Source organism: Narcine bancroftii, chromosome 12 (genome assembly GCF_036971445.1).
Source record: "Narcine bancroftii isolate sNarBan1 chromosome 12, sNarBan1.hap1, whole genome shotgun sequence".
Lineage (NCBI taxonomy): Eukaryota > Metazoa > Chordata > Chondrichthyes > Torpediniformes > Narcinidae > Narcine > Narcine bancroftii.
The window spans coordinates 56,249,149-56,272,754 of NC_091480.1; the positions used below are offsets into that span (position 1 = coordinate 56,249,149).

Sequence of the window (23,606 nt, forward strand, 5' to 3'; positions counted from 1 at the left end):
TTCCAAATTCTTTGTTTTTTATGTTACTGAGAAGAAAGATCTCTGGATTCTTTGGTATATTGTTTTCTGTTATTTTATTTAATATCTGATTGAGATCTTCCCAAAATTTTTCTACTTTCTCACATGTCCAGATTGCATGAATTGTTGTTCCCATTTCTTTTTTACATCGAAAACATCTATCAGATACTGTTGGGTCCCATTTATTTAACTTTTGAGGTGTACTGTATAGTCTGTGTAGCCAGTTATATTGTATCATACATAGCCTCGTATTTATTGTTTTTCTCATAGTTCCAGAACATAATTTCTCCCATGTTTCCTTTTTTATCTTTATATTTAAATCTTGTTCCCATTTTTGTTTAGTTTTACCATTTGTTTCCTCATTCTCTTTTTCTTGCAGTTTAATATACATATTTGTTATAAATCTTTTGATTAACATTGTATCTGTAATCACATATTCAAGGTTACTTCCCTCTGGCAAACTCAAATTGCTTCCTAATTTATCTTTCAAGTAGGATCTCAGTTGGTAATATGCCAGCGCTGTATCTCCAGTTATATTGTACTTATCTCTCATTTGTTCAAAGGATAAGAATCTACTTACTGAAAAACAATTCTCTATTCTTTTAATCCCTTTTTTTTCCCATTCTCTAAAGGAAAGGTTATCTATTGTAAAAGGGAGTAACTTATTTTGCGTCAATATTAGTTTTGGTAATTGATAATTTGTTTTATTTCTTTCTACATGAATCTTCTTCCAAATATTGAGGAGATGATGTAATACTGGAGAAGTTCTAGGTTGTACCAATTTTTCATCCCATTTATATATGTGTTCAGGTATCTTTTCCCCTATTTTATCTAATTCTAATCTCGTCCAGTCTGGTTTTTCCCTTGTTTGATAAAAATCTGATAGGTATCTTAATTCTGCGGCTCTATAATAATTTTTAAAGTTTGGCAATTGTAAGCCTCCTTGTTTATACCATTCTGTTAATTTATCCAGTGCTATCCTCGGTTTCCCCCCTCTCCATAAAAATTTCCTTATTATTTTCTTTAACTCTTTGAAGAATTTTTCTGTCAGTTGTATTGGCAATGCCTGAAATAAGTATAATATCCTTGGAAAAATGTTCATTTTAATACAGTTTATCCTTCCTATTAGTGTTAGTGGTAGATCTTTCCAATGCTCTAAATCGTCCTGTAATTTTTTCATTAGTGGATAATAATTGAGTTTGTATAATTGGCCGAGATTTTTGTTTATTTGTACACCTAGGTATCTTATTGCCTGCATTTGCCATCTAAATGGAGATTCCTTCTTAAATTTTGAGAAATCCGCATTATTCATAGGCATTGCTTCACTTTTATTTACGTTTATCTTGTAACCCGACACTTCTCCATATTCCTTCAATTTCTTATATAATTCTTTTATTGATAGTTCTGGTTCTGTTAAGTACACTATAACATCGTCCGCAAATAGACTGATTTTATATTCCTTGTCTTTTATTTTTATTCCTTTTATATTAGCCGCGTTGACCTGCTTAAGTTAAATTGTTTTGATACATGTCCATTTACTGTCACTTTCGCTAACGGTCCCTTATATAATGCTTTAATCCAATTAATCTTGTCGCTGAGGAGGACTTTGCCGTCTGAGCTGCGCAGCGGGCTTTGGACTTGGGGTGAGGGGCCGTACACAGCCTTTAGAGCCTCGTAGAAACCCCTGAAGTCGCCAATGTCCGCGCTGAGCTGTGTTCGTTTGGCGAGGCTAGTCCACCACTCATTTTGGATCTCCCGGAGTTTGCGCTGAAGATGGCTGCATGCGCGACGGAAGGCTTGTTTCTTCTCTGGACAGGACGGCTTTGTAAGGTGAGCCTGGTGGGCAGCTCGCTTCTTTGCCAGGAGCTCCTGGATTTCCTGGCTGTTTTCGTCAAACCAGTCCTTGTTTTTCCTGGAGGAGAAGCCCAGTACCTCTTCAGTGGATTGCAGTATGGTAGTCTTCAACTGATCCCAGAGGGTTTCAGGGGACGGGTCCGTGAGGCGGGTTGCAACGTCGAGCTTTGCTTTGAGGTTTGCTTTGAGGTTTGAGGTTTGCTTTGAGGTTTGAGGTTTCCTCAACCGATGGTCAGAACACTTCCAATCTCTTTTCAGTACCAACCGCTCAGTCCAAGATTCCGCCCTGCTCCAGCTCCCTCAACAGCCCCTAAGGCTAGAGCTGGATGAGGTTCCCACCCTGGATGAGACATATAAGGCAATCGAACAACTGAAAAGTGGCAAAGCAGCAGGTATGGATGGAATCCCCCCAGAAGTCTGGAAGGCTGGCGGCAAAACTCTGCATGCCAAACTGCATGAGTTTTTCAAGCTTTGTTGGGACCAAGGTAAACTGCCTCAGGATCTTCGTGATGCCACCATCATCACCCTGTACAAAAACAAAGGCGAGAAATCAGACTGCTCAAACTACAGGGGAATCACGTTGCTCTCCATTGCAGGCAAAATCTTCGCTAGGATTCTACTAAATAGAATAATACCTAGTGTCGCTGAGAATATTCTCCCAGAATCACAGTGCGGCTTTCGCGCTAACAGAGGAACCACTGACATGGTCTTTGCCCTCAGACAGCTCCAAGAAAAGTGTAGAGAACAAAACAAAGGACTCTACATCACCTTTGTTGACCTCACCAAAGCCTTCGACACCGTGAGCAGGAAAGGGATTTGGCAAATACTAGAGCGCATCGGATGTCCCCCAAAGTTCCTCAACATGATTATCCAACTGCACGAAAACCAACAAGGTCGGGTCAGATACAGCAATGAGCTCTCTGAACCCTTCTCCATTAACAATGGCGTGAAGCAAGGCTGTGTTCTCGCACCAACCCTCTTTTCAATCTTCTTCAGCATGATGCTGAACCAAGCCATGAAAGACCCCAACAATGAAGACGCTGTTTACATCCGGTACCGCACGGATGGCAGTCTCTTCAATCTGAGGCGCCTGCAAGCTCACACCAAGACACAAGAGAAACTTGTCCGTGAACTACTCTTTGCAGATGATGCCGCTTTAGTTGCCCATTCAGAGCCAGCTCTTCAGCGCTTGACGTCCTGCTTTGCGGAAACTGCCAAAATGTTTGGCCTGGAAGTCAGCCTGAAGAAAACTGAGGTCCTCCATCAGCCAGCTCCCCACCATGACTACCAGCCCCCCCACATCTCCATCGGGCACACAAAACTCAAAACGGTCAACCATCTCGGCTGCACCATTTCATCAGATGCAAGGATCGACAATGAGATAGACAACAGACTCGCCAAGGCAAATAGCCCCTTTGGAAGACTACACAAAAGAGTCTGGAAAAACAACCAACTGAAAAACCTCACAAAGTTAAGCGTATACAGAGCCGTTGTCATACCCACACTCCTGTTCGGCTCCGAATCATGGGTCCTCTACCGGCACCACCTACGGCTCCTAGAACGCTTCCACCAGCGTTGTCTCCGCTCCATCCTCAACATCCATTGGAGCGCTCACACCCCTAACGTCGAGGTACTCGAGATGGCAGAGGTCGACAGCATCGAGTCCACGCTGCTGAAGATCCAGCTGCGCTGGATGGGTCACGTCTCCAGAATGGAGGACCATCGCCTTCCCAAGATCGTATTATATGGCGAGCTCTCCACTGGCCACCGTGACAGAGGTGCACCAAAGAAAAGGTACAAGGACTGCCTAAAGAAATCTCTTGGTGCCTGCCACATTGACCACCGCCAGTGGGCTGATAACGCCTCAAACCGTGCATCTTGGCGCCTCACAGTTTGGCGGGCAGCAGCCTCCTTTGAAGAAGACCGCAGAGCCCACCTCACTGACAAAAGGCAAAGGAGGAAAAACCCAACACCCAACCCCAACCAACCAATTTTCCCTTGCAACCGCTGCAATCGTGTCTGCCTGTCCCGCATCGGACTGGTCAGCCACAAACGAGCCTGCAGCTGACGTGGACTTTTTACCCCCTCCATAAATCTTCGTCCGCGAAGCCAAGCCAAAGAAAAGAAGAATCCAATTAATATACTTCTCCGGTAAACTGAATTTTTGCAATACTTTGAACAAATAATTCCATTCTACTCTGTCAAAGGCCTTCTCTGCGTCTAAAGCAACTGCTACTGCAGGTGCTTTATTTCCTTCTACTGCATGAATTAAGTTAATAAATTTACAAATTTTGTCTGTTGTGCGTCTTTTTTTGATAAATCCAGTTTGGTCTAAATTTACCATTTTCGGTACCTGCTCTGCTAATCTGTTTGCTAATAGATTAGCTATTATCTTATAATCTGTGTTTAGTAAAGATATTGGTCTATATGACGCTGGTGAGAGTGGATATTTCCCTTGTTTTAGTATTACTGTAATTATTGTTGTTTTACATGAATCTGGTAAGCTTTGTGTTTCATCAATCTGGTTGATTACATCCAGGAGGGGTGGAATTAATAAGTCTTTAAATGTTTTGTAGAATTCTATTGGGAGTCCATCCTCTCCTGGTGTCTTATTATTTGGTAATTTTTTTATTATCTCTTGTATTTCTACTGTTCCAAATGGTTCTGTTAATTTATTTTGTTCCTCTATTTGTAGTTTTGGTAGTTCAATTTTAGTCAAAAATTCATCTATTTTCCCTTCTTTCCCTTCGTTTTCAGTTCGGTATAATTGTTCATAGAATTCTCTAAAGTTTTCCTTAATTTCTTTTGGATTATATGTGATTTGTTTGTCTTTTTTCCTTGATGTCAATACCATTTTCTTAGCTTGTTCTGTCATAAGCTGCCATGCTAGGATTTTGTGCGTTTTTTCACCCAGTTCATAATATTTCTGTTTTGTCTTCATTATATTCTTCTCTACCTTATATGTTTGTAATGTTTCATATTTTATTTTTTTATCCACCAATTCTCTTCTTTTAGTTGTATCTTCCTTCATTGCTAATTCTTTTTCTATATTTACTATTTCCCTTTCCAACTGCTCTGTTTCCTGATTATAGTCCTTCTTCATCTTGGTTACATAACTTATTATTTGCCCTCTAATGAATGCTTTCATTGCATCCCATAGTATAAACTTATCTTTCACTGATTTCGTATTTATTTCAAAATACATTTTAATTTGTTTTCCAATAAATTCTCTAAAATCCTCCCTTTTAAGTAACATGGGGTTTAATCTCCATCTATACATTCTTGGAGGGATGTCCTCTAACTTTACTGTCAATATTAAAGGTGAATGGTCTGATAGTATTCTGGCTTTATATTCTGTTTTTTTTACTCTATCTTGCATACGAGCTGATAACAAAATAGGTCTATTCTTGAGTATGTTTTATGTCTAGCCGAGTAATATGAATATTCCTTTTCCTTTGGGCGTTGTTTCCTCCATATATCCAAAAGTTGCATTTCTTCCATCGATTTAATTATAAATTTGGTTACTTTGTTCTTTCTGTTAATTTTTTTCCCAGTTTTGTCCATATTTGAATCCAAATTCAGGTTGAAATCCCCTCCTATTAATATGTTCCCTTGCGTATCTGCTATCTTCAAAAAGATATCTTGCATAAACTTTTGATCTTCTTCGTTAGGTGAATATACATTGAGTAGATTCCAAAACTCCGAATATATCTGACATTTTATCATTACATATCTCCCTGCTGGATCTATTATTTCCTCTTCTATTTTAAATGGCACATTTTTACTAATTAATATAGCTACTCCTCTTGCTTTTGAATTATACGATGCTGCTGTTACGTGTCCTACCCAATCTCTCTTTAATTTCTTGTGCTCCAATTCAGTTAAATGTGTTTCTTGCACAAATGCTATATCAATTTTTTCTTTTTTCAGTAAATTTAACAGTCTCTTCCTTTTAATTTGGTTATGTATTCCATTAATATTTAAAGTCATATAGTTCAACGTAGCCATTTTATACTTTGTTTATATTCCCTTTCCGTTTCTCCATCATTACCTTTCCTTCTTATCCATTTCTGTTTTCTTGTTTTGAACCCTTTATAAAACAACATTCCTAAAACATCAAACATTTTCCTTATTCTCCTATTTAAAACTTCTTTAGCCCCAATCCCCCCTTCCCCTCCTGAGTTGTCCTTTATCCCTTGTCGGACAACCACATCTCCCCTCTCCATTTGGATTTGCGAATTCACTCGCAAACGTCAGCTGATTTTGCAGTGACCGTAACTCCTCCCCCCCCAGCTCCCCCAGAAAAGATTTCACTTTTCATATGTAACAAAGGTCACTCTTTTAATTCCCTCCTTATTCCCTCTATTCCATTTCCTTCCCTTATTAATTCTTGTCTATACTATCTATATTTTCCTCTAAATATGGATACATTCATGTATGCACATTATACATATACACACATATACCTCTTTACCCACATACATATAAATCGTGGTCATTTTTACTCTCATTACACGTCTTCATCCCTCAGTCTATTTTGTAGTTGTTCTGCAAATTTCCTTGCTTCCTCTGGATCCGAGAATAGTCTGTTTTGTTGTCCTGGAATAAATATTTTCAATACCGCTGGATGCTTTAGTATAAATTTATACCCTTTCTTCCATAAAATCGCCTTTGCTGTATTAAACTCCTTTCTCTTCTTCAGGAGTTCAAAACTTATATCTGGATAAATGAAGATTTTTTGCCCTTTGTACTCCAGTGGCTTGTTGCCCTCTCTTACTTTTTCCATTGTCTTCTCCAGTACCTTTTCTCTTGTAGTATATCTTAGGAATTTTACTAAAATAGATCTTGGCCTTTGTTGTGGTTGTGGTTTAAAGGCTAATGCTCTATGTGATCTTTCTATTTCCATATCTTGCTGTAGTTCTGGACATCCTAGGATCCTGGGGATCCAATCTTTTATAAACTCTCTCATATTCTTACCTTCTTCATCTTCCTTAAGGCCCACTATCTTTATGTTATTTCTTCTGTTATAATTTTCCATTATATCTATTTTCTGAGCTAACAGTTCTTGTGTCTCTATAACTTTTTTATTAGAATCCTCTAATTTCTTTTTTAAGTCCTCTACCTCCATTTCTACTGCTGCTTCCCGCTCTTCCGTCTTGTCCATTCTCTTTCCCATTTCTGTTAAGGTCATATCTATTTTATTCATTTTCTCTTCTGTATTGTTTATTCTTCTTCTTAAATCATTAAATTCTTGCGCTTGCCATTCTTTAAATTCCTCCATGTATTCTTTAATAAGAGAAAGTATATCCTTTGATTTGCCTTTCCCTTCTTCTTCTATTTCACTGTACTCTTCCTCTTCCTCTTCTTCTTCCTCTGGGTTGGCCATCTGTTGTTTCTTTGTTGCCCTTTTCTTCTCTTCTTTCTTGTTTTCGTTGTCTTCTGTGTTCTCCACTTGCTGCAGGTGTTCTGCAGCTGTCATTGCCGGCTGTGGAGATCGACTCCCCAGCTGGTCACCCCTCCCGTCGGTGTGTTTTTTTGCATGCGCGGTTGCGCACTTTTACTCGGCTCAGCGAGCCATTTTTGTAGTCCACTTTCTACCGACCTGAGGGAGCGGGTTTCTCTCTCCACCGCGGGCCTCTTCGAGCAGGTAAGGCCTTCTCCTTCTTCTTCCGTTGTCTTCTCTTCCTCTCTTCTTACCATTGATTTCGATTTTTCTTTTTTCGTCGCCATCTTCTTTCCTCCTTTATACTCACTTTTCTTTAATTTTTAATTTTGTGCCTTTGTGTTTTCCTTTGTTTTTTCCGACTTTTCTGGAGAGGGCTGGAGTTCACCGTCCGGCCACTACTCCATCACGTGACTCCTCTTCCCCAGTACATGGTGTTGATGGAAAGGTTTGTGGGGGAGTAGGATGGTTTTGTGAGCCAGCATAAACTTGACACGGTTCCCTCTATGTCACGCATCTCTCTCCATCTCTCTCCCTCTCATCCTTTCTCTCTCTCTCTCTCTCTCTCTCTCTCTCTCTCTCTCTCTCCACCCCCACCCCCCACCCCCTCACCTCCCTCTCTCTTTTGGGTGGCATCTGATGTTTCATTGTACAAGGCACCCACCTACATGTAATCTTTCTTTTTCCATCTTTTTTGATTGGTTTTTATAATTTATACATATAAATGAAGAAAAGGGAATGAAATTGAAAACATAATATCACACATGTATATACATCGGGATAAAACTTCAAACAGTATAAACTCGGCCCCCCTCCACTGCACTGGATGAAGACAGAAAGGATATCAAAAATATTATATATATTTTTAAAATTTATTTGTTTGTTTTTTTAAAGACCATTACTCTATTTAAAAAAAACACAAAAAAAAACCCATCTGAGCAGCTTATCCTGAGAGTTGCATGTATTTTGTAGTTTTTTGATTCATACCTTGAGTCAAAAAACAAAGGTAAGACTTGATCTCATCTGGAAGAGTGAGTACATCCCATCACATTAGAAATATTTACCTCAAATGAAAATTTCTTTGGCTTGGCTTCGCGGATGAAGATTTATGGAGGGGTAAATGTCCACGTCAGCTGCAGGCTCGTTTGTGGCTGACAAGTCCGATGTGGGACAGGCAGACACGATTGCAGCGGTTGCAGGGGAAAATTGGTGGGTTGGGTGTTGGGTTTTTCCTCCTTTGTCTTTTGTCAGTGAGGTGGGCTCTGCGGTCTTCTTCAAAGGAGGTTGCTGCCCGCCAAACTGTGAGGCGCCAAGATGCACGGTTTGAGGCGATATCAGCCCACTGGCAGGCACCAAGAGATTTCTTTAGGCAGTCCTTGTACCTTTTCTTTGGTGCACCTCTGTCACGGTGGCCAGTGGAGAGCTCGCCATATAACACGATCTTGGGAAGGCGATGGTCCTCCATTCTGGAGACGTGACCCACCCAGTGCAGCTGGATCTTCAGCAGCGTGGACTCGATGCTGTCGACCTCTGCCATCTCGAGTACTTCGACATTAGGGATGAAAGCGCTCCAATGGATGTTGAGGATGGAGCAGAGACAACGCTGGTGGAAGCTTTCTAGGAGCCGTAGGTGATGCCGGTAGAGGACCCATGATTCGGAGCCGAACAGGAGTGTGGGTATGACAACGGCTCTGTATACGCTTATCTTTGTGAGGTTTTTCAGTTGGTTGTTTTTCCAGACTCTTTTGTGTAGTCTTCCAAAGGCGCTATTTGCCTTGGCGAGACTGTTCTCTATCTCATTGTCGATCCTTGCATCTGATGAAATGGTGCAGCCGAGATAGGTAAACTGGTTGACTGTTTTGAGTTTTGTGTGCCCGATGGAGATGTGGGGGGGCTGGTAGTCATGGTGGGGAGCTGGCTGATGGAGGACCTCAGTTTTCTTCAGGCTGACTTCCAGGCCAAACATTTTGGCAGTTTCCGCAAAACAGGACATCAAGCGCTGAAGAGCTGGCTCTGAATGGGCAACTAAAGCGGCATCGTCTGCAAAGAGTAGTTCATGGACAAGTTTCTCTTGTGTCTTGGTGTGAAGTTGCAGGCGCCTCAGATTGAAGAGACTGCCATCCGTGCGGTACCGGATGTAAACAGCGTCTTCATTGTTGAGGTCTTTCATGGCTTGGTTCAGCATCATGCTGAAGAAGATTGAAAAGAGGGTTGGTGCGAGAACACAGCCTTGCTTCACGCCATTGTTAATGGAGAAGGGTTCAGAGAGCTCATTGCTGTATCTGACCCGACCTTGTTGGTTTTCGTGCAGTTGGATAATCATGTTGAGGAACTTTGGGGGACATCCGATGCGCTCTAGTATTTGCCAAAGCCCTTTCCTGCTCACGGTGTCGAAGGCTTTGGTGAGGTCAACAAAGGTGATGTAGAGTCCTTTGTTTTGTTCTCTGCACTTTTCTTGGAGCTGTCTGAGGGCAAAGACCATGTCAGTAGTTCCTCTGTTTGCGCGAAAGCCGCACTGTGATTCTGGGAGAATATTCTCGGCGACACTACAATCTGCACATATACACATTGGTGATAGAATCTGTACTATCACAGCCTGGTCAACGGAGAGGACTGGCTGTCCGGTGTTTCCCTTGGAATAGGAGAAACAGAAAGGAACTCTGTGGTGACCTGATGCAAGAAAAACTCTTTCTCTAAAAACCAACAAGAATCCTTCTGAGTGGTAACCATTTACCTGTTAAGCACCAAAGTCTGATGAACTTTATTAATAGTAACTTCTGTGCACAGTAAAGGAATTGCCTGCAACCAGTGAGATTGGAGATTGAACCAAAGAACTTTGCTGAACTTACACACACATTACACACACCTGCACTTAGAATTAGAAGAGGGTTAAGTAGGTTAAGTGAGTCAAGAGAGACAAGTTCAAGTTTGATTCTATTTTCATGTTCAAAGATAATTAAAAGCAACTTTTGTTTAAGTAACCCTTTGTCGTGATGCCTATCGCTGCTGGGTTTTGGGGTCCTCTGGACTCATAACATTTTATGGGGGTTCGTCCGTTCAGGATTTGAAAATTGGAGTTTTTGTGATTTATTAGTTATTTGAGTTTTTTTCAAGCTAATTTAAAGCTTGTTTGTGGAAAAACAGCAGCAATGGATGTTGATACATTTTTGTCACAACCATCACCTGCAGAGCAAGAGAAAAGAGGAACTGATGGTTATTTCTAAGGCATTAAAGCTGACTGAAGTCAAGCATTGGATGAGGAAAATACAAATAGAGAGGATTAGACTGAAATATATACGTGAGGGAAAATTTGTTGAGAAAAACTTAGAAATTTTTCCAGAGAAGAGATCGTTTGAATTGCAATTGGAATTGGAGAAATTGAGGGTGGAATAAGAAGAAAGAGATGCAGAGGAAGCTGAAAATCAGAGGAAATTTGAGTTGGCAGAAGCTGAAAGATGGAGGAAATATGAAAGGGACAGACAGTTTCAATTAGAGAAGTTATAAATGGAGATGGAGAGAAGTAAGAGGATGAGGCTGTAACTGCTGGGGAGAGGCTTTTGGCTAGAAGAGAGGTAAATCTAGTTCCTCCTTTTGATGAGGGAGATATAGATACATATTTTCAGCTTTTTGAAAAGGTCGCTGAGAGCTCAAGATGGCCAAAAGAAAAATGGCCTCTAATGCTCCAAAGTGTATTAAAAGGAAAAGCACAAATTTCATACTGTAGCTTGACTGTAGAGCAGGTGGCAAATTATGACACTGTTAAACAAGCAGTATTGACAGCTTATGAGTTGGTTCTGGAAGCTTATAGACAAAAATTTAGAAGTTTGGTTTAAACATGGAAACAATTTTATTTGGATTTTGCTCTGAAGAAATCTGTATGTTTTGACCATTGGCGAATCTCAAAAGGAATAAACAATGATTTTTACAGATTGAGAGAATTGATATTAATAGAGGAAATTAAATGGTGTGTCCCAAAGGAAATGAAATTATACCTGAATGAGAGAGATGTGGGGAAGTGGCAACAGGCGGCTAGATTAGCGGATGAATTTGCTCAAATTCACAAAAATACATTCCAGAATAGTAGACATTTTCAAAGAGTCAATGTGGAACAGATTAATAAACCTGTTCATATGGGTAATGTTGAGCAGGATAGTAGGCCTGAAATTAAGCCTGGAGAAAATGTTAAGAGAAAAGATAAAGGTAAGGTGGGAAAGGACAAAACTTCTGCATTTGTATGTCATTTTTGGAAGAAACCTGGTCATGTGATTGCAAATTGTCTAGTGTTGAAAAAGAAACAAGAAAAAGTTTTACCAGAAGCATGTATTCAAACAGTGGAATTTAAGGAGAGCAGATGTTCCATACCTGGTAAGGAGATCATGGATGTTTTCAAACCTTTTGTGTCAGAGGGCTTGGTTTCAGTAAAGCAGGGAGAATCACAGGTTCCAGTTAAAATTCTTAGAGATACTGGGGCTGCTCAGTCACTGTTGTTAGAAAGTGTTTGAACTCTGGATCAAAGGACTGCCACAGGGGAGTCAACTTTTATTAAGGGTGTTGGAGGTGAGGTAGAGTCAATATCACTTCACAATATTGTACTAAATTCAGAATTAGTAAAAGGGCCTGTTGTAGTAGGAGTAATTTCAAGTTACCCATGCAAGGAGTCTCGTTTTTATTTGGGATTAATTTGGCAGAGGATAAAGTTGGGTCAGTTTTGAGATTAACAAATTGGCCTAGTAAGGATTGTGAGATGTATCCTTAGTCTGTGACTAAGAAAATGATGAGAGCTGAGGAAGATCCAGTTGTAGAGATTTTCCCAGTACATTTGAAAGTTGTTTAAATAACTTTTAAAAAACTTTTTTGATCAAACTTTTAATCATTTTAATCTCTTTGAATGCCAGTGATGATTAAAATAGGGCTGGCACGGTTAGTGCAACGCCTTTACAGCACCAGTGACAGGGACCCGGGTTCGAATCCCATGCTGTCTGTAAGGAGTTTGTACATTCTCCCTGTGTCTGCGTGGGTTTTCCCCAGGGGGGCTCCAGTTTCCTCCCACCATTAATACTGGGGGTTGTAGGTCGATTGGATGTAATTGGGCGGCACGGGCTCAAGGCTGAAAGGGCTTGTTACCGTACTGTATGTCTACATTTAAAATTTGAAAGCGATTTCACAGGCAGCAGAGCTGGGCCAGGCTTTTCATGGAGTTCGACCAGCAGGATTGGCCCTCTGTACTTGAACCAGGGAAGCACAAAGATTGGGGGAGAGTGGGTGACAATTCCATGGGCTAGATGGGAATGGGCCAACAGGATCTGGGCCTAGGTAACATTTCACTTGTGCAATGGGATGTGCAACAGTGCTAGAGTACTCACCCAGATGTCATCTTAAATGTGTGCTTGGAGTCATGGAGTGGGCTAAGCACTTGTCATCGTCTGAGTCAGAGGCAAGACTGCTCCCATTGAGCCAAAGCTAACACGGCAGAGCAAATATTCATCCATGTGACTCCACCCACAGCGCAACCTTAGCATGAAATCATCTAAATATCTGACACTGCATGTAACGATTGAAGTCATTTCAACTCACTGGTATTTAAGAATTCTGAAGTTTACAGAATCACAGAAAAGTTAACAGCATAGAAAGAGACCATTTGGCCCTTGAGTCTCTCTCTGCCAACTCTCTGCAAATGTACTCCAACTAAACCCACTGATAATGTATTTGCTCTTGGAAGCTAGAGAAGTGGGCTGAGAAATGGCTGATGGAATTTAATACGGATAAGTGTGAAGTGTTGCATTTTGGAAAGGCAAATCTAAATAGGTCATACACATTGAATGGTAGACAACTGAGGAGTGCAGAGCAACAGAGGGATTTGGGAGTTATGGTAAATAGTACCCTCAAAGTTGATACTCAGATAGATAGAGTGGTGAAGAAGGCATTTGGAATGTTGGCCTTCATAAATCGGAGTATTGAATTCAAGAGTTGGGATGTTATGATGAAATTGTACAAGGCATTGGTGAGGCTAAGTTTGGAATACTGTGTGCAGTTTTGGTCACCGAATTATAGGAAGGATATAAACAAAATAGAGAGAGTGCAGAGAAGGTTCACGAGAATGTTGACAGGATGTCAGGGTTTGAGTTACAGAAAAAGGTTGAGCAGCCTGGGGCTTTTTTCTCTGGAGCGTAGAAGATTGAGGGGGGGTTTTGATGGAGGTGTTCAAGATTTTAAAAGGGACAGAGAGCGTCAACGTGGATAGGTTTTTTCAATTAAGAGTGGGGGATATTCAAACCAGAGGCCATGGTTTGAGATTGCAGGGGGAAAATTATAAGGGGAACATGAAGGGAAATTTCTTCACGCAAAGGGTGGTTGGGATGTGGAATAAGCTTCCGGCAGAGGTGGTTGAAGCAAGGACGTTATTTACATTTAAGAAAAGACTGGATAATTACATGGAGGGGAGAGGATTGGAGGGGTATGGACCAGGTGCTGGTCAGTGGGACTAGGAGGGTGGGGATTTGTTCCGGCATGGACAAGTAGGACCAAACTGGCCTGTTATATGGTTATAAGACATGATTGAACCAGCACACCCCCCCCCCCCCCCCCCATTATCCTTGGTAATTCATTTCTGATTCCAATCACTTAATGTAAGAGTTTTTCTCGTGTCACTTTTGACAACTGAGTGACCTCTCCCTATTCCAATATTCCTCAGTAAAATCCAATTTTCTAAGGTAAAATAAGATATTCTGTTTGGCAGCATACCCATTGAGTTGATCTCTTGTCAATTCCTGCATTTCAACTCAAAAAACACAAACCCTCCAATTGATGACCTACTTCCAACCACTTTCTCCAAGTGTCCTCATCTATTTACTTATCTATTTACTTATTTAGACATACAGCACAGTAACAGGCCTTTCAGCCTATGAGCCCATGCTGTCCAATTACACCCCATTAACCTACACCCCTGGTATGTTTAGAAGGGTTGGAGGAAACTGGAGCCCCTGGGGAAAAACCCATGTGCGCGCACACGCACACACACACACACACACACACACACACACACACACACACACACACACACTCTCTCTCACTCTCTCTCTCTCTCTTTCTCTCTCTCTCTATCTCCCTACTGTGAATGTCTCTTGTTCTAAATGAAAATGAACCCCTTTTACATCATCTCAGTCGAGCTGTGGCTTAAAATGATAGAGTGGTCTTTGCTCACCAGCAATTATTTCCCTCTTCTCCGTGAGCTCTTCAATGAGCTCTGCCTGCCTCTCACACACAATTTTCAACCTTCTGAATTCCTGGGACAGTAGTCTAAATGCCTCTTCCATTTCTTTATCTCTGGGTGGAAAGAGGAAAGAGTTGAAAAGAATCATCGTTGGTTGATAACTCAAGGCCGTGAACAACAACCTAACTCTCATGCATTTACAGCGAACAAGCTTATGGTTTTTGGGTGCTTTACTTTTCTGCTGTCTCTATAATGTGACAAGGAAAGTATCGGATCTGTGTCCATATCTTGGCGACTGACATGCTAGGTGAGATCATTCGAAGAACACAAAGTCATACCCGACCATTTGATTTCATTTAGTGAGAATGTTCTGATTGATTCCTCTCTCTGGGCAAAGGAGGGTGAGAAGTTGGAAGTGGAGAAAATAAATGAAATCTCTTGGTAAAAGAAATCCATAATAAAATGAAACATGTATTCCCACCTAAAGATGTATCCAAAAAAATAAGGGTATTGTAGCAGCTGCTTCACAGTGTGAAATGAAGAACGAGAAAATGATCAGACATAGTTGAGTCGAGTTCAGTAAAAGTCCTTTACTTAAACAGTCACCTGCAGCTTTTGAAAACCCCACGCTTTCCAAACGACGTCATCGCATTGTGATGCCGTGACGTCACTTGGAACCTCCCGAGCCTCCAGTGAGCCGCTACACTATCTCAAAACTGACAACTCAATCTGAACACAACACGTGATTTTCCATCCATGCTCTCTCCCTCTAGTTGGCATTAACATCGACTTCTCTGGTTTCTGCTAGCCCACTCCCTCTTCTCTCTCCCTTTCCATTTGTCTCCTTTCCTCCATCTCTCCACACCCTTCCCTCTCCATACACAGAGCCATCCCCCTCCCCGTTTGCTGCTGTGCCCTCCCTCCCTTATCCACCTGTGGGACTGTGCTCCTCTCCCTGCTCTTCCCCATCCATCATTTTGTTTGGACACCTGCCACATTTTGTCCATCCCTTGAGGAAGGGCTCAAGTCCAAAATGTTGGTTCTGTATCTTTATCTTTGCTGTATAAAAGACCACTGTTGGACCTGATGAGTTCCTCCAGCTTTGTGTTTTTACATCAATCATGGTGCCTGCAGACTTTTGTGTTTTACTCCAGAACACAAGAGTGTCTCTCCTCAAATACAACAGCTCCCTACTAGAAAGGAATCAGGCTGTAAAAAAAACAATCAGCTAAAAACAGATCCATCCATTCTTGTTTTGGCCTCCAAAGCAACCGAATCCAACCAAAAATAAATTAATCCACTGAATAAAGAAGTTAATCGACTGAACGTACAACAGGCTTTGAAACAACCTCCACAACAATAATAGAGAGAGGAAGACTGTTCATCTGTGTGCAGTCATCTGCATTTTCTCCCTTTTTGTCTCCCACTCCTGGTTAACTGTTGGTAAGCAAGCACTGCAGCAATCCAAGGCAGAGACGCACAACTTCAAACTTTGCATTAAAACAAAAGTATCGAAGCCATCCTAAAATGCAAGGAGTCTTTTACAAGAAAGCCAAAGCAACTTAAATTAAATAAATCCACATTAAAAATGTAAAATAACTGAGGTCAGATAAATTCACTAAAAAGCAAATCATTCTACCTCTTGAATTCACCTCAAATGGCTAAAAACAATTCTAAGTGATTCTGCCTTAAAATAAGTTCATCTACTTTTGAACTAAAGAACCAAAGTAATTCAGAATGGAGAGAATCCACCTGAAAACAAGCACCACCCAATAACCATTGGAAATGGCCAATAAATGACTTTAACAGTGACACCCAGATCCCAGTAAAAAATGAATACATCTAAAGCAGTGGTTTTCAAACTGCTCCCCCCCCCCCCAAACTCACATCCCACTTTAAGTACTCCCTCTACCATTGGTGCTCTGTGATTAGTAAGGGATTATATAAGGTGGGATGTGAGTGGGAAGGGAAGGCTGAGAATCACTGCTTTCGACCCAATTGTTACTCAAATATTCTGCTTGAGAAAAATGGTCATTGGCCCATTTCCTTTGGAGTTCTGAAACCGTGCACATCACGAGTCAATGAGGGACGATTCAAACAGTGGTTTTCAACCTTTTTCTTTTCACCCACATCCCACCTTATATAATCCCTTATATAAGGTTATACACAGAGCACCGATGGTATAGGGAATACTTAAAGTGGGATGTGAGTTGAGGGGGGCAGTTTGAAAGCCACTGGTCTAAAGTGTGTCGAGCTAACAGCAGATAAATCCACTTTAAAACCAGCAACTTTATTTTGATTCAAAGCATTCAAAATTAATATCCAATTTAAAACGATGTCCACCTTAACACCATTCCATCCACCTGAAAACTGGATCCATCTTAAAAAATAAGTCCACCTTAAAACAAAATAATGGTCCACTTGAAAAGAAAATAAGAATTTACTGAATTCCCTAAAAGCAAGTCCTACTTAAAATAGTGGACTCCACACAAGAATCTCCAAAGAGATAGCAGCTTAAATAGTGCCTTCAAATTGAATCTTCCTGAAAAATAACTGAATACAATGAAAATAGTGTGAAGCTTCCTCGCGACAAGCAAACCCAGTTTTAAATTGACCTGCAAATAGATGAATTCACATTGAAATGTGAAGCCATCAGAAAACAAGTGAAACTACTATAAAATAGATCGAGCCACTTCAGAATAAATGAGCCATCTTAACGCAAATAAATCCATGAGAAAACAAGCATATTAATTAAAAACAGTAGAATATTGTCGAAAATGACAGTCATTTTCTAACAAACCTTTCCATTTTGATAAGAACCTGTATTAAAAAAAAACTCATTAGGCTATTAAATTAATTCTAAGTCAAGTAGATCAATCCTAAAAGAAATGAATCCCCCCAAAACAAATCTATCCAATTTAAAATGCAGTAAATCCAACTGAAAACACAAGAAAAATATGTATCTACTGAAACTTGCCAGATCCATTCAAGGCAAATAATTCTGCCTTGGAAAATATCTCAAGATTAAACAAATGAATCCAGCTGATAACACTGGACAAAAAATTTTTTCAAATGGCTTGCTTCCAGAAAATAAAATTGGGGATTATGAAAGAGAACTTCAAGCTGAACAGAAAGGTAATTTCAGATTTGCTGTATCACGTAGGAAGTTGGAGAAACATTAAATTAACTGCTATTGAATTTAGCCTGTTTAAATGCATAATGATGTTAGTTCAACTGACTTAAAAATGTTTTGCTGCCGATTTTCATTTGTACTCAGAATCTGATGCCTCTTGTTTCAGTGCCCAACATTAGTCAGCCAGCGTTGACGGATTCCAGTTGCCCTGATACTGCTTTTCCACAATCGCCATGTCCCGATGAAGCCTTTCACCATGTTCATCACTGATGGCACCGAGATCAGCCGGGAAGGAGTCCAAGTGCGAATGCAGAAAATGAATTTTCAATGACATGTTGCGGTTCATGGTTTTGTCTGCTTGACTTAAAATATGGCAGAAAATGACAAAAATCTAAAAAAAAGAAACGTAATAGGAAAGTTTTGTGGTCATTTTCGTGATCAGCAGCCCAAACTCCATAAAATACCCTTAAAAGTGTTCAGGAAGCAAAATCTTCTTTGTCCAGTGTCATTAAAAAACAAACAAAGTTAAGGAACTCCACCTTAAACTGAGTATCTCCTTAAATTTAATAAAATTTAATAAAAAAATTACTATCTTAATAGAAGTGACTCCACAGGAGAATCCATCTGAAACTAGAGGAGGTGAACTCCACCTTCAAACTAATCATACAAACGTAAATTATAATTTACTCAGATAAGTCATTCTTTAAACAAATAGCTTTCTGCCTGTACAAATATTGCCAGCTACAAACAAATGGAACTGAAAATATGCCAGTGTCACCTGCAACATAATAAATGTGAAAGAGGACGTGGTGACTTGCAACAGGTCTTGCTGTTGGTTACTCAGGTGTATGTGGTAGGCTTATTTCCCTCTCTACTACCCGAGACTAGTTTCCAAAATTAGTTATGAATCTATGGAGGACAAAAAAAATCTAACCTTTGTTGTGTTAGTGTTTCTCCCCACCTATAATGAGATAAATATCTGTACCAACTGATGCATGAAAAGCCAAAAAAAATTACAGATACTGAAAGACCAAAATACAGTAAAATCCCCGTTATCTGGAATTCAAGCAACCGGGAAAAAAATTGCGGAAAATAAATGGGTAAAAAATATAAAAGTTTAAGATTGGCACTCTCTAGTGGATAATTTGCCAACAACATTTAGTCTCAAGCAACTGGCAAATTCACTTATCCGGCATCGACCGATCCCATAGGTGCAAGATACCAGGGGTTTTACTGTAAGTGTGTTGGGAATTCTCAGCAGATTCGGCAGCATCTGTGGTGATCTGTCAGCAAAACAAGCTGGGCCATACTCTCTTCTGTGCCGATATTCTTTTGGTATGAGTGTAAAGAATTGATGGGTGTGTTTTTTTCCAAAAAATAACTGTTTGTTTTGAACTCCAAGGCATTGACAGAAGCATCATGAGAACTCATTTCTCGATTCAGTGAATTGTCAACTTAGTCTCTCCAGAAATACCAGAATATGTGGTTCCGCAGTTGTTCATGATCTTTCTAGGTGGTTCTCAGCTTATCTTGTGTGCCTAGTCTTGCAACAAAAAAAAAATCTGTGATAAAAGACAGAAATAAAGATGATTAGATTGTCCTTACAGAGCGGCTTGATGGGCTGAATGACCTCTTGCTTTATGCATCACATTCGAGATTCTATATAAATGGTGAGATTCAATCTGTCCCTTTACCCATGAACACTGCTTCTGTTCTCGGAAACCCATGGGATGAAAACTGTGAACATTCAGACCCTGCATTCTCAGTTTCACTCACTCTAACATACCCCAGTTTTGTAATCATTACAGCCTGTTGAATTTTTATTAATGGATCACCATCCCTCTTGATTCCCTGGTGAATACCAGCGTTCCTTATTCAACTTTGGATGCTGCTCATAGGGCCCCTTTCTTATAAATTACAGAGATTCCTGAAGATGTGGGATTGCGGGGCATTTCACTGATGTGTCTAATGATCTCATCCCCAGTCATCAACAATCCACTCAGGCCAGTTTTTATTCATTTATTCGAGATCTATCCGTGACCATTTGTCACCCATCCCTCATGGCCCGTGGTGAGATATCTTCCTGGACTGTTGCAGTGCTCCCAAAACACTGTTGGGGAGGAATCTCCAAGACTTAGATACTACGATGATGAAGGAACAATGATATATTTCCAAGTCAGGATGGTGTGGGGGCTGGAGGAGAACCTTCAGGTGGCGGTGCTCCCATGTGCTTTATGCAGTAAAACCCCTGGGATCCGGCACCTATGGGGATTGTTAGATGCTGGTTAAGTGTATTTTCCGGTTGCTTGAGATTTATTCTTACAATGCCTAACTAATACTTCTGAATTAAGAGTAAACAGTTTAAAAGACAAAAATACCATTCTGTACTGACACCGAACAAACTTCACTTGTGTGAATATATAAACCTGAAAGTATTTTGCTTTATTTTGTGGTACATGGAAATTAATAAATGTATTCCATTGGAAAAAATAACATATAATTTAAAAAATAAAGTCACATTATTTGAACAAATTTGGGAATCGTATATGGAACACAACAGAGAGGGCGGATCTCCACCCCCTAAAATGATAAGAAGACAAAATGACTTGATCCAGTATGTAACAGTAAAGGACACAATTTTCTTGTTTATTTTTATTGTGTGATGACATTGTTTAATGGTTTTATTGTATTGTATATGTTGAACATTTAATGGGTTTGGTGGGAAGGGGGGGGAGGGAAGGTATGGGGGAAAAGGGGAGAAAATGCCACTGTGTATATTTAAGAGTGAAATGTTTGTATGTATATATGGTTCACAGTGTGAAAATTTTTAAAAAAATTTTTAAAAAGTATTTTGCTTTATTTTCAGTCACATTCTTTGAAGACATTAACCATCGCTGCATCTGCAGGTTCCTCCCCCTCCACAGAGACACCCGAAAGACAAACAAACAATAACATTATATATAATTAACCTCCTCCCTCCCCCAAGTTTACAGATGAAGACTCTGATTGGGCGACTCTTACTAAGCAGGGATAAGGAGACACTTTGAGAGAGTCACCCCAACGGTGAGCGGCATCAACCAGCTCTTCATCCTGGGTGACTCCCCATTACTGTTTCACACAACTTTATTCAAACAGCTGCTATGAGGAAAGCCATGACCAAGGCTCTCCCTCCGCTGGCTGGATATTGGCTCTCATCTTCACATAAGTGTGACTTCAGAGAACATTCACTCTTACAATTTTAAACTTGCATATTTTAACCTATTATTTTATTCTTTTTAAGATTTATTTATTGTTCTTGATTTTTTTGCTGGTTGCTAGAGGCTGCTGGTTGCTTGAATACCAGGGGTTTTACTGTACTCGTATTTTTGTTGGGTGGTAGAGCTCATGAGTTAGGGAGGGGATGCCAAAGCAGCCAGGGTGAGCAACTGCAGTACATCTTGTCGCTGTTCCCCACTGCTCCGCTATACACCATTTATGGAAGGAATGGTGAACGGGAAATTAATCAAGTGGGCTGCTTTATCTTGGATGACATGCAGCCTTTTGAGGTGGAGTATCACTGACAGTGGGCCACAGCCCGAGTGTCCTGTCCCCTGAGATTGTTCTGTGCCAGTCCCTCACATCAGTAGGGAGTACAAAGCAGAGGCCTATTTCACACTGGAAAGCAAGCTGTGCTGGTGAAAACAGGTCCCAGCTGAATGAAGGTCTTTGAGAAAACAAAAGAGACAGGAGCAGGATTTGGCCATCTGGCCTGATAAAATAAAGCTAGAAAGAAAATGTGAGGTTCTACCACACAAAGCAAGTTTACAAAAAAATGACTAGGTTCAGGATCTAGCTGTAGCAGTCACAGTTTTCACCATTTTGTTCGGGTGCCTGCCCACATTTTGCTCATACCTTGATGAAGCCCGAAACATTGGTTCTGTATCGATATCTTTGCTATGTTCACTGTTCGACCTGCTGAGTTTCTCCGGCCTTGTGTTTTACTGCTCAATCTCTTATTACATCTCTGGAAGTACATTGATATTTGTATTTCCATGTGTTTCCCTTCTCTACAGCACTCCATCCATGCTCCACGACCCTGTCAGGAGCTCCTCGCTCGTGAAAATGCTGACCATGGGAAGATGATGCCTTACTAAATTCTCCAGCAGTGCAGAAACTGCACGTGCTCAAATTGGAACAACTTTAGCCCACACGCTCAGCTGAGTGCAATTTGGTAAAACAAAAGAAATTAAGTAAGTTATTTTTATTTGAACATACAAACAATTTTCTACACTTTTATAAGAAGAATGGGTATTGATAAATTAGAACAATTTGTGAAACTCAAAGTAGACACAGAAATAAAGGGATTATTTCAAACTGGTTACAGTAGCACCCAAAGGCCTGGATCAATGATCTGGTTAAACAGCAGCTTGGGAATTTACATTCAAATTAAGTTTGAAATCAAATATTTACATAAATTTGAAATGAAGATCTCGTATAAAATCAATGGATTAGCATAATAAGACCATCTGGGTTGCTGGTGTCATTCAGAGAAGATAATCTGCCACCAGTCTGGCGTCTAAGTGACTCGAAACCATCACTACGATTCACTTTTAACTGCCCTCTGAAATGGCCCAGCAAGTTATTGTCAGTGATGTTCACATGCCATGAGTGAACATAAAAACCCCCCACTATTTTAATCAATTGGAAAATAACACAGAGGAGATTTTATTCAAATTGGCCCCAATGGGAAAGCTTAAAAGAAAGAAAACTTGCTACCTTTTGCCAAGCATCTGCCTTTAGAAAATTAATTAGCATTGAAAAAATGTTCTTCAATATTTATCAAAGTAGGGCTGTGAAGTGCATTTGCTCACACGAGTTGTTTCACTAGCAAGGTGGAGAGATGAGAAATTCACATACAGGTGTAGAGACAATACCGCTCAGCTCCTCGAGCCTGCTCCTGCATGTAACGAGATCAGGATTAGCCTGACTGGTAGTTCAACTCACATCTGCCTGTAGTTATTTTTCACCCTCTTGGTCTGAAGAATCTATCTACCTCTGTATTAAAGCTATTCATAGGCTCGATGTCTACCATCCTTTGCAGGAAGTTTCCAAAAACAAATGACCCTCTGAATTGGATTCCTTCCACACACTTCCAGCCTGTTGGTTTCAGACCAAGATAGAAGGAGATATGTCACCAATTGATTTTCTTGTTCATAAACTCTTTATCCTTGTGCGCTCCGATACTTAATTCCAAGAGCATGACAGCAGAGCAGATCCATGGATTTCTTGTTCCCAGATATTCCTTCATTCAAAGCCATCACATATCAAACATCAATAAACAAAAAGCACACTGCTATAGTTAATTTAACTTACTTGCTTTTCCTGGCATCTCTCTTCACTGGCAAAAATCGGTTGGCTTGACATTGACTTCTCTCACAGCAGCTCCCTGCCCAAAGTGTTAATTTCACTTTGTTTATTCAGAACACATAGGCTGACTTCTGGTTTCAGCGGGACTTTCCCAGTCGTTGTATCAACCAACAAAAACGTCAGGGGAACAGGAAAGACCCGTTCTCTTGTCATTTTAGAGTCATTCATTTTTGCAGCTCTTCATTGTTTTCAACAATTGCCAAGAATCTAACAGCTTCTTTACGATGTGGTTATCTCTTTTATATTATACCCAATAATCACAAGGTGCTGAGTTTAAATATCACTTTTGGAACCAGGCACCATCCCTTAATCTCTCACCCTACCCAGCCTGGTTATTCAGGAACATTCATAATGAAGCTATTCAAAACTCAGAGTGGATCAATTTAATAGCTAGCAAGCCCATTGTTTGCATTGACAATTCTAGACCTCACTGCAACAGAACAGACACCTATGACATACAACAGGGGTATCAGTCAAGATATACGCCACATTCAAAAAGCCATCAGGCACCAATGAGGTTCGCAGGGCCTGAAGACTACAAG

General features: G+C 40.4%; 1 protein-coding gene across 3 annotated transcripts in view; it reads right to left on the bottom strand.

The window, feature by feature from the left end:
- The window catches only part of LOC138747053 (TRAF family member-associated NF-kappa-B activator-like), a 28,473-nt gene extending 5,386 nt beyond the window's left edge, over positions 1-23,087 (bottom strand). For 2 of the 3 annotated variants that reach the window (XM_069905940.1, XM_069905939.1), the window contains exons 1-3: positions 23,011-23,087; positions 19,133-19,220; positions 14,517-14,638 (exon numbers count right to left, since the gene is read on the bottom strand). In XM_069905940.1, coding sequence (XP_069762041.1) covers positions 14,517-14,628 — 112 coding nt within the window. In that variant the 5' untranslated portion in view covers positions 14,629-14,638; positions 19,133-19,220; positions 23,011-23,087. The remainder of the gene's footprint in view (positions 1-14,516; positions 14,639-19,132; positions 19,221-23,010) is intronic. The other variant, XM_069905941.1, reaches the window with a different exon arrangement.
- Between the last annotated feature and the right edge of the window lie 519 nt (positions 23,088-23,606).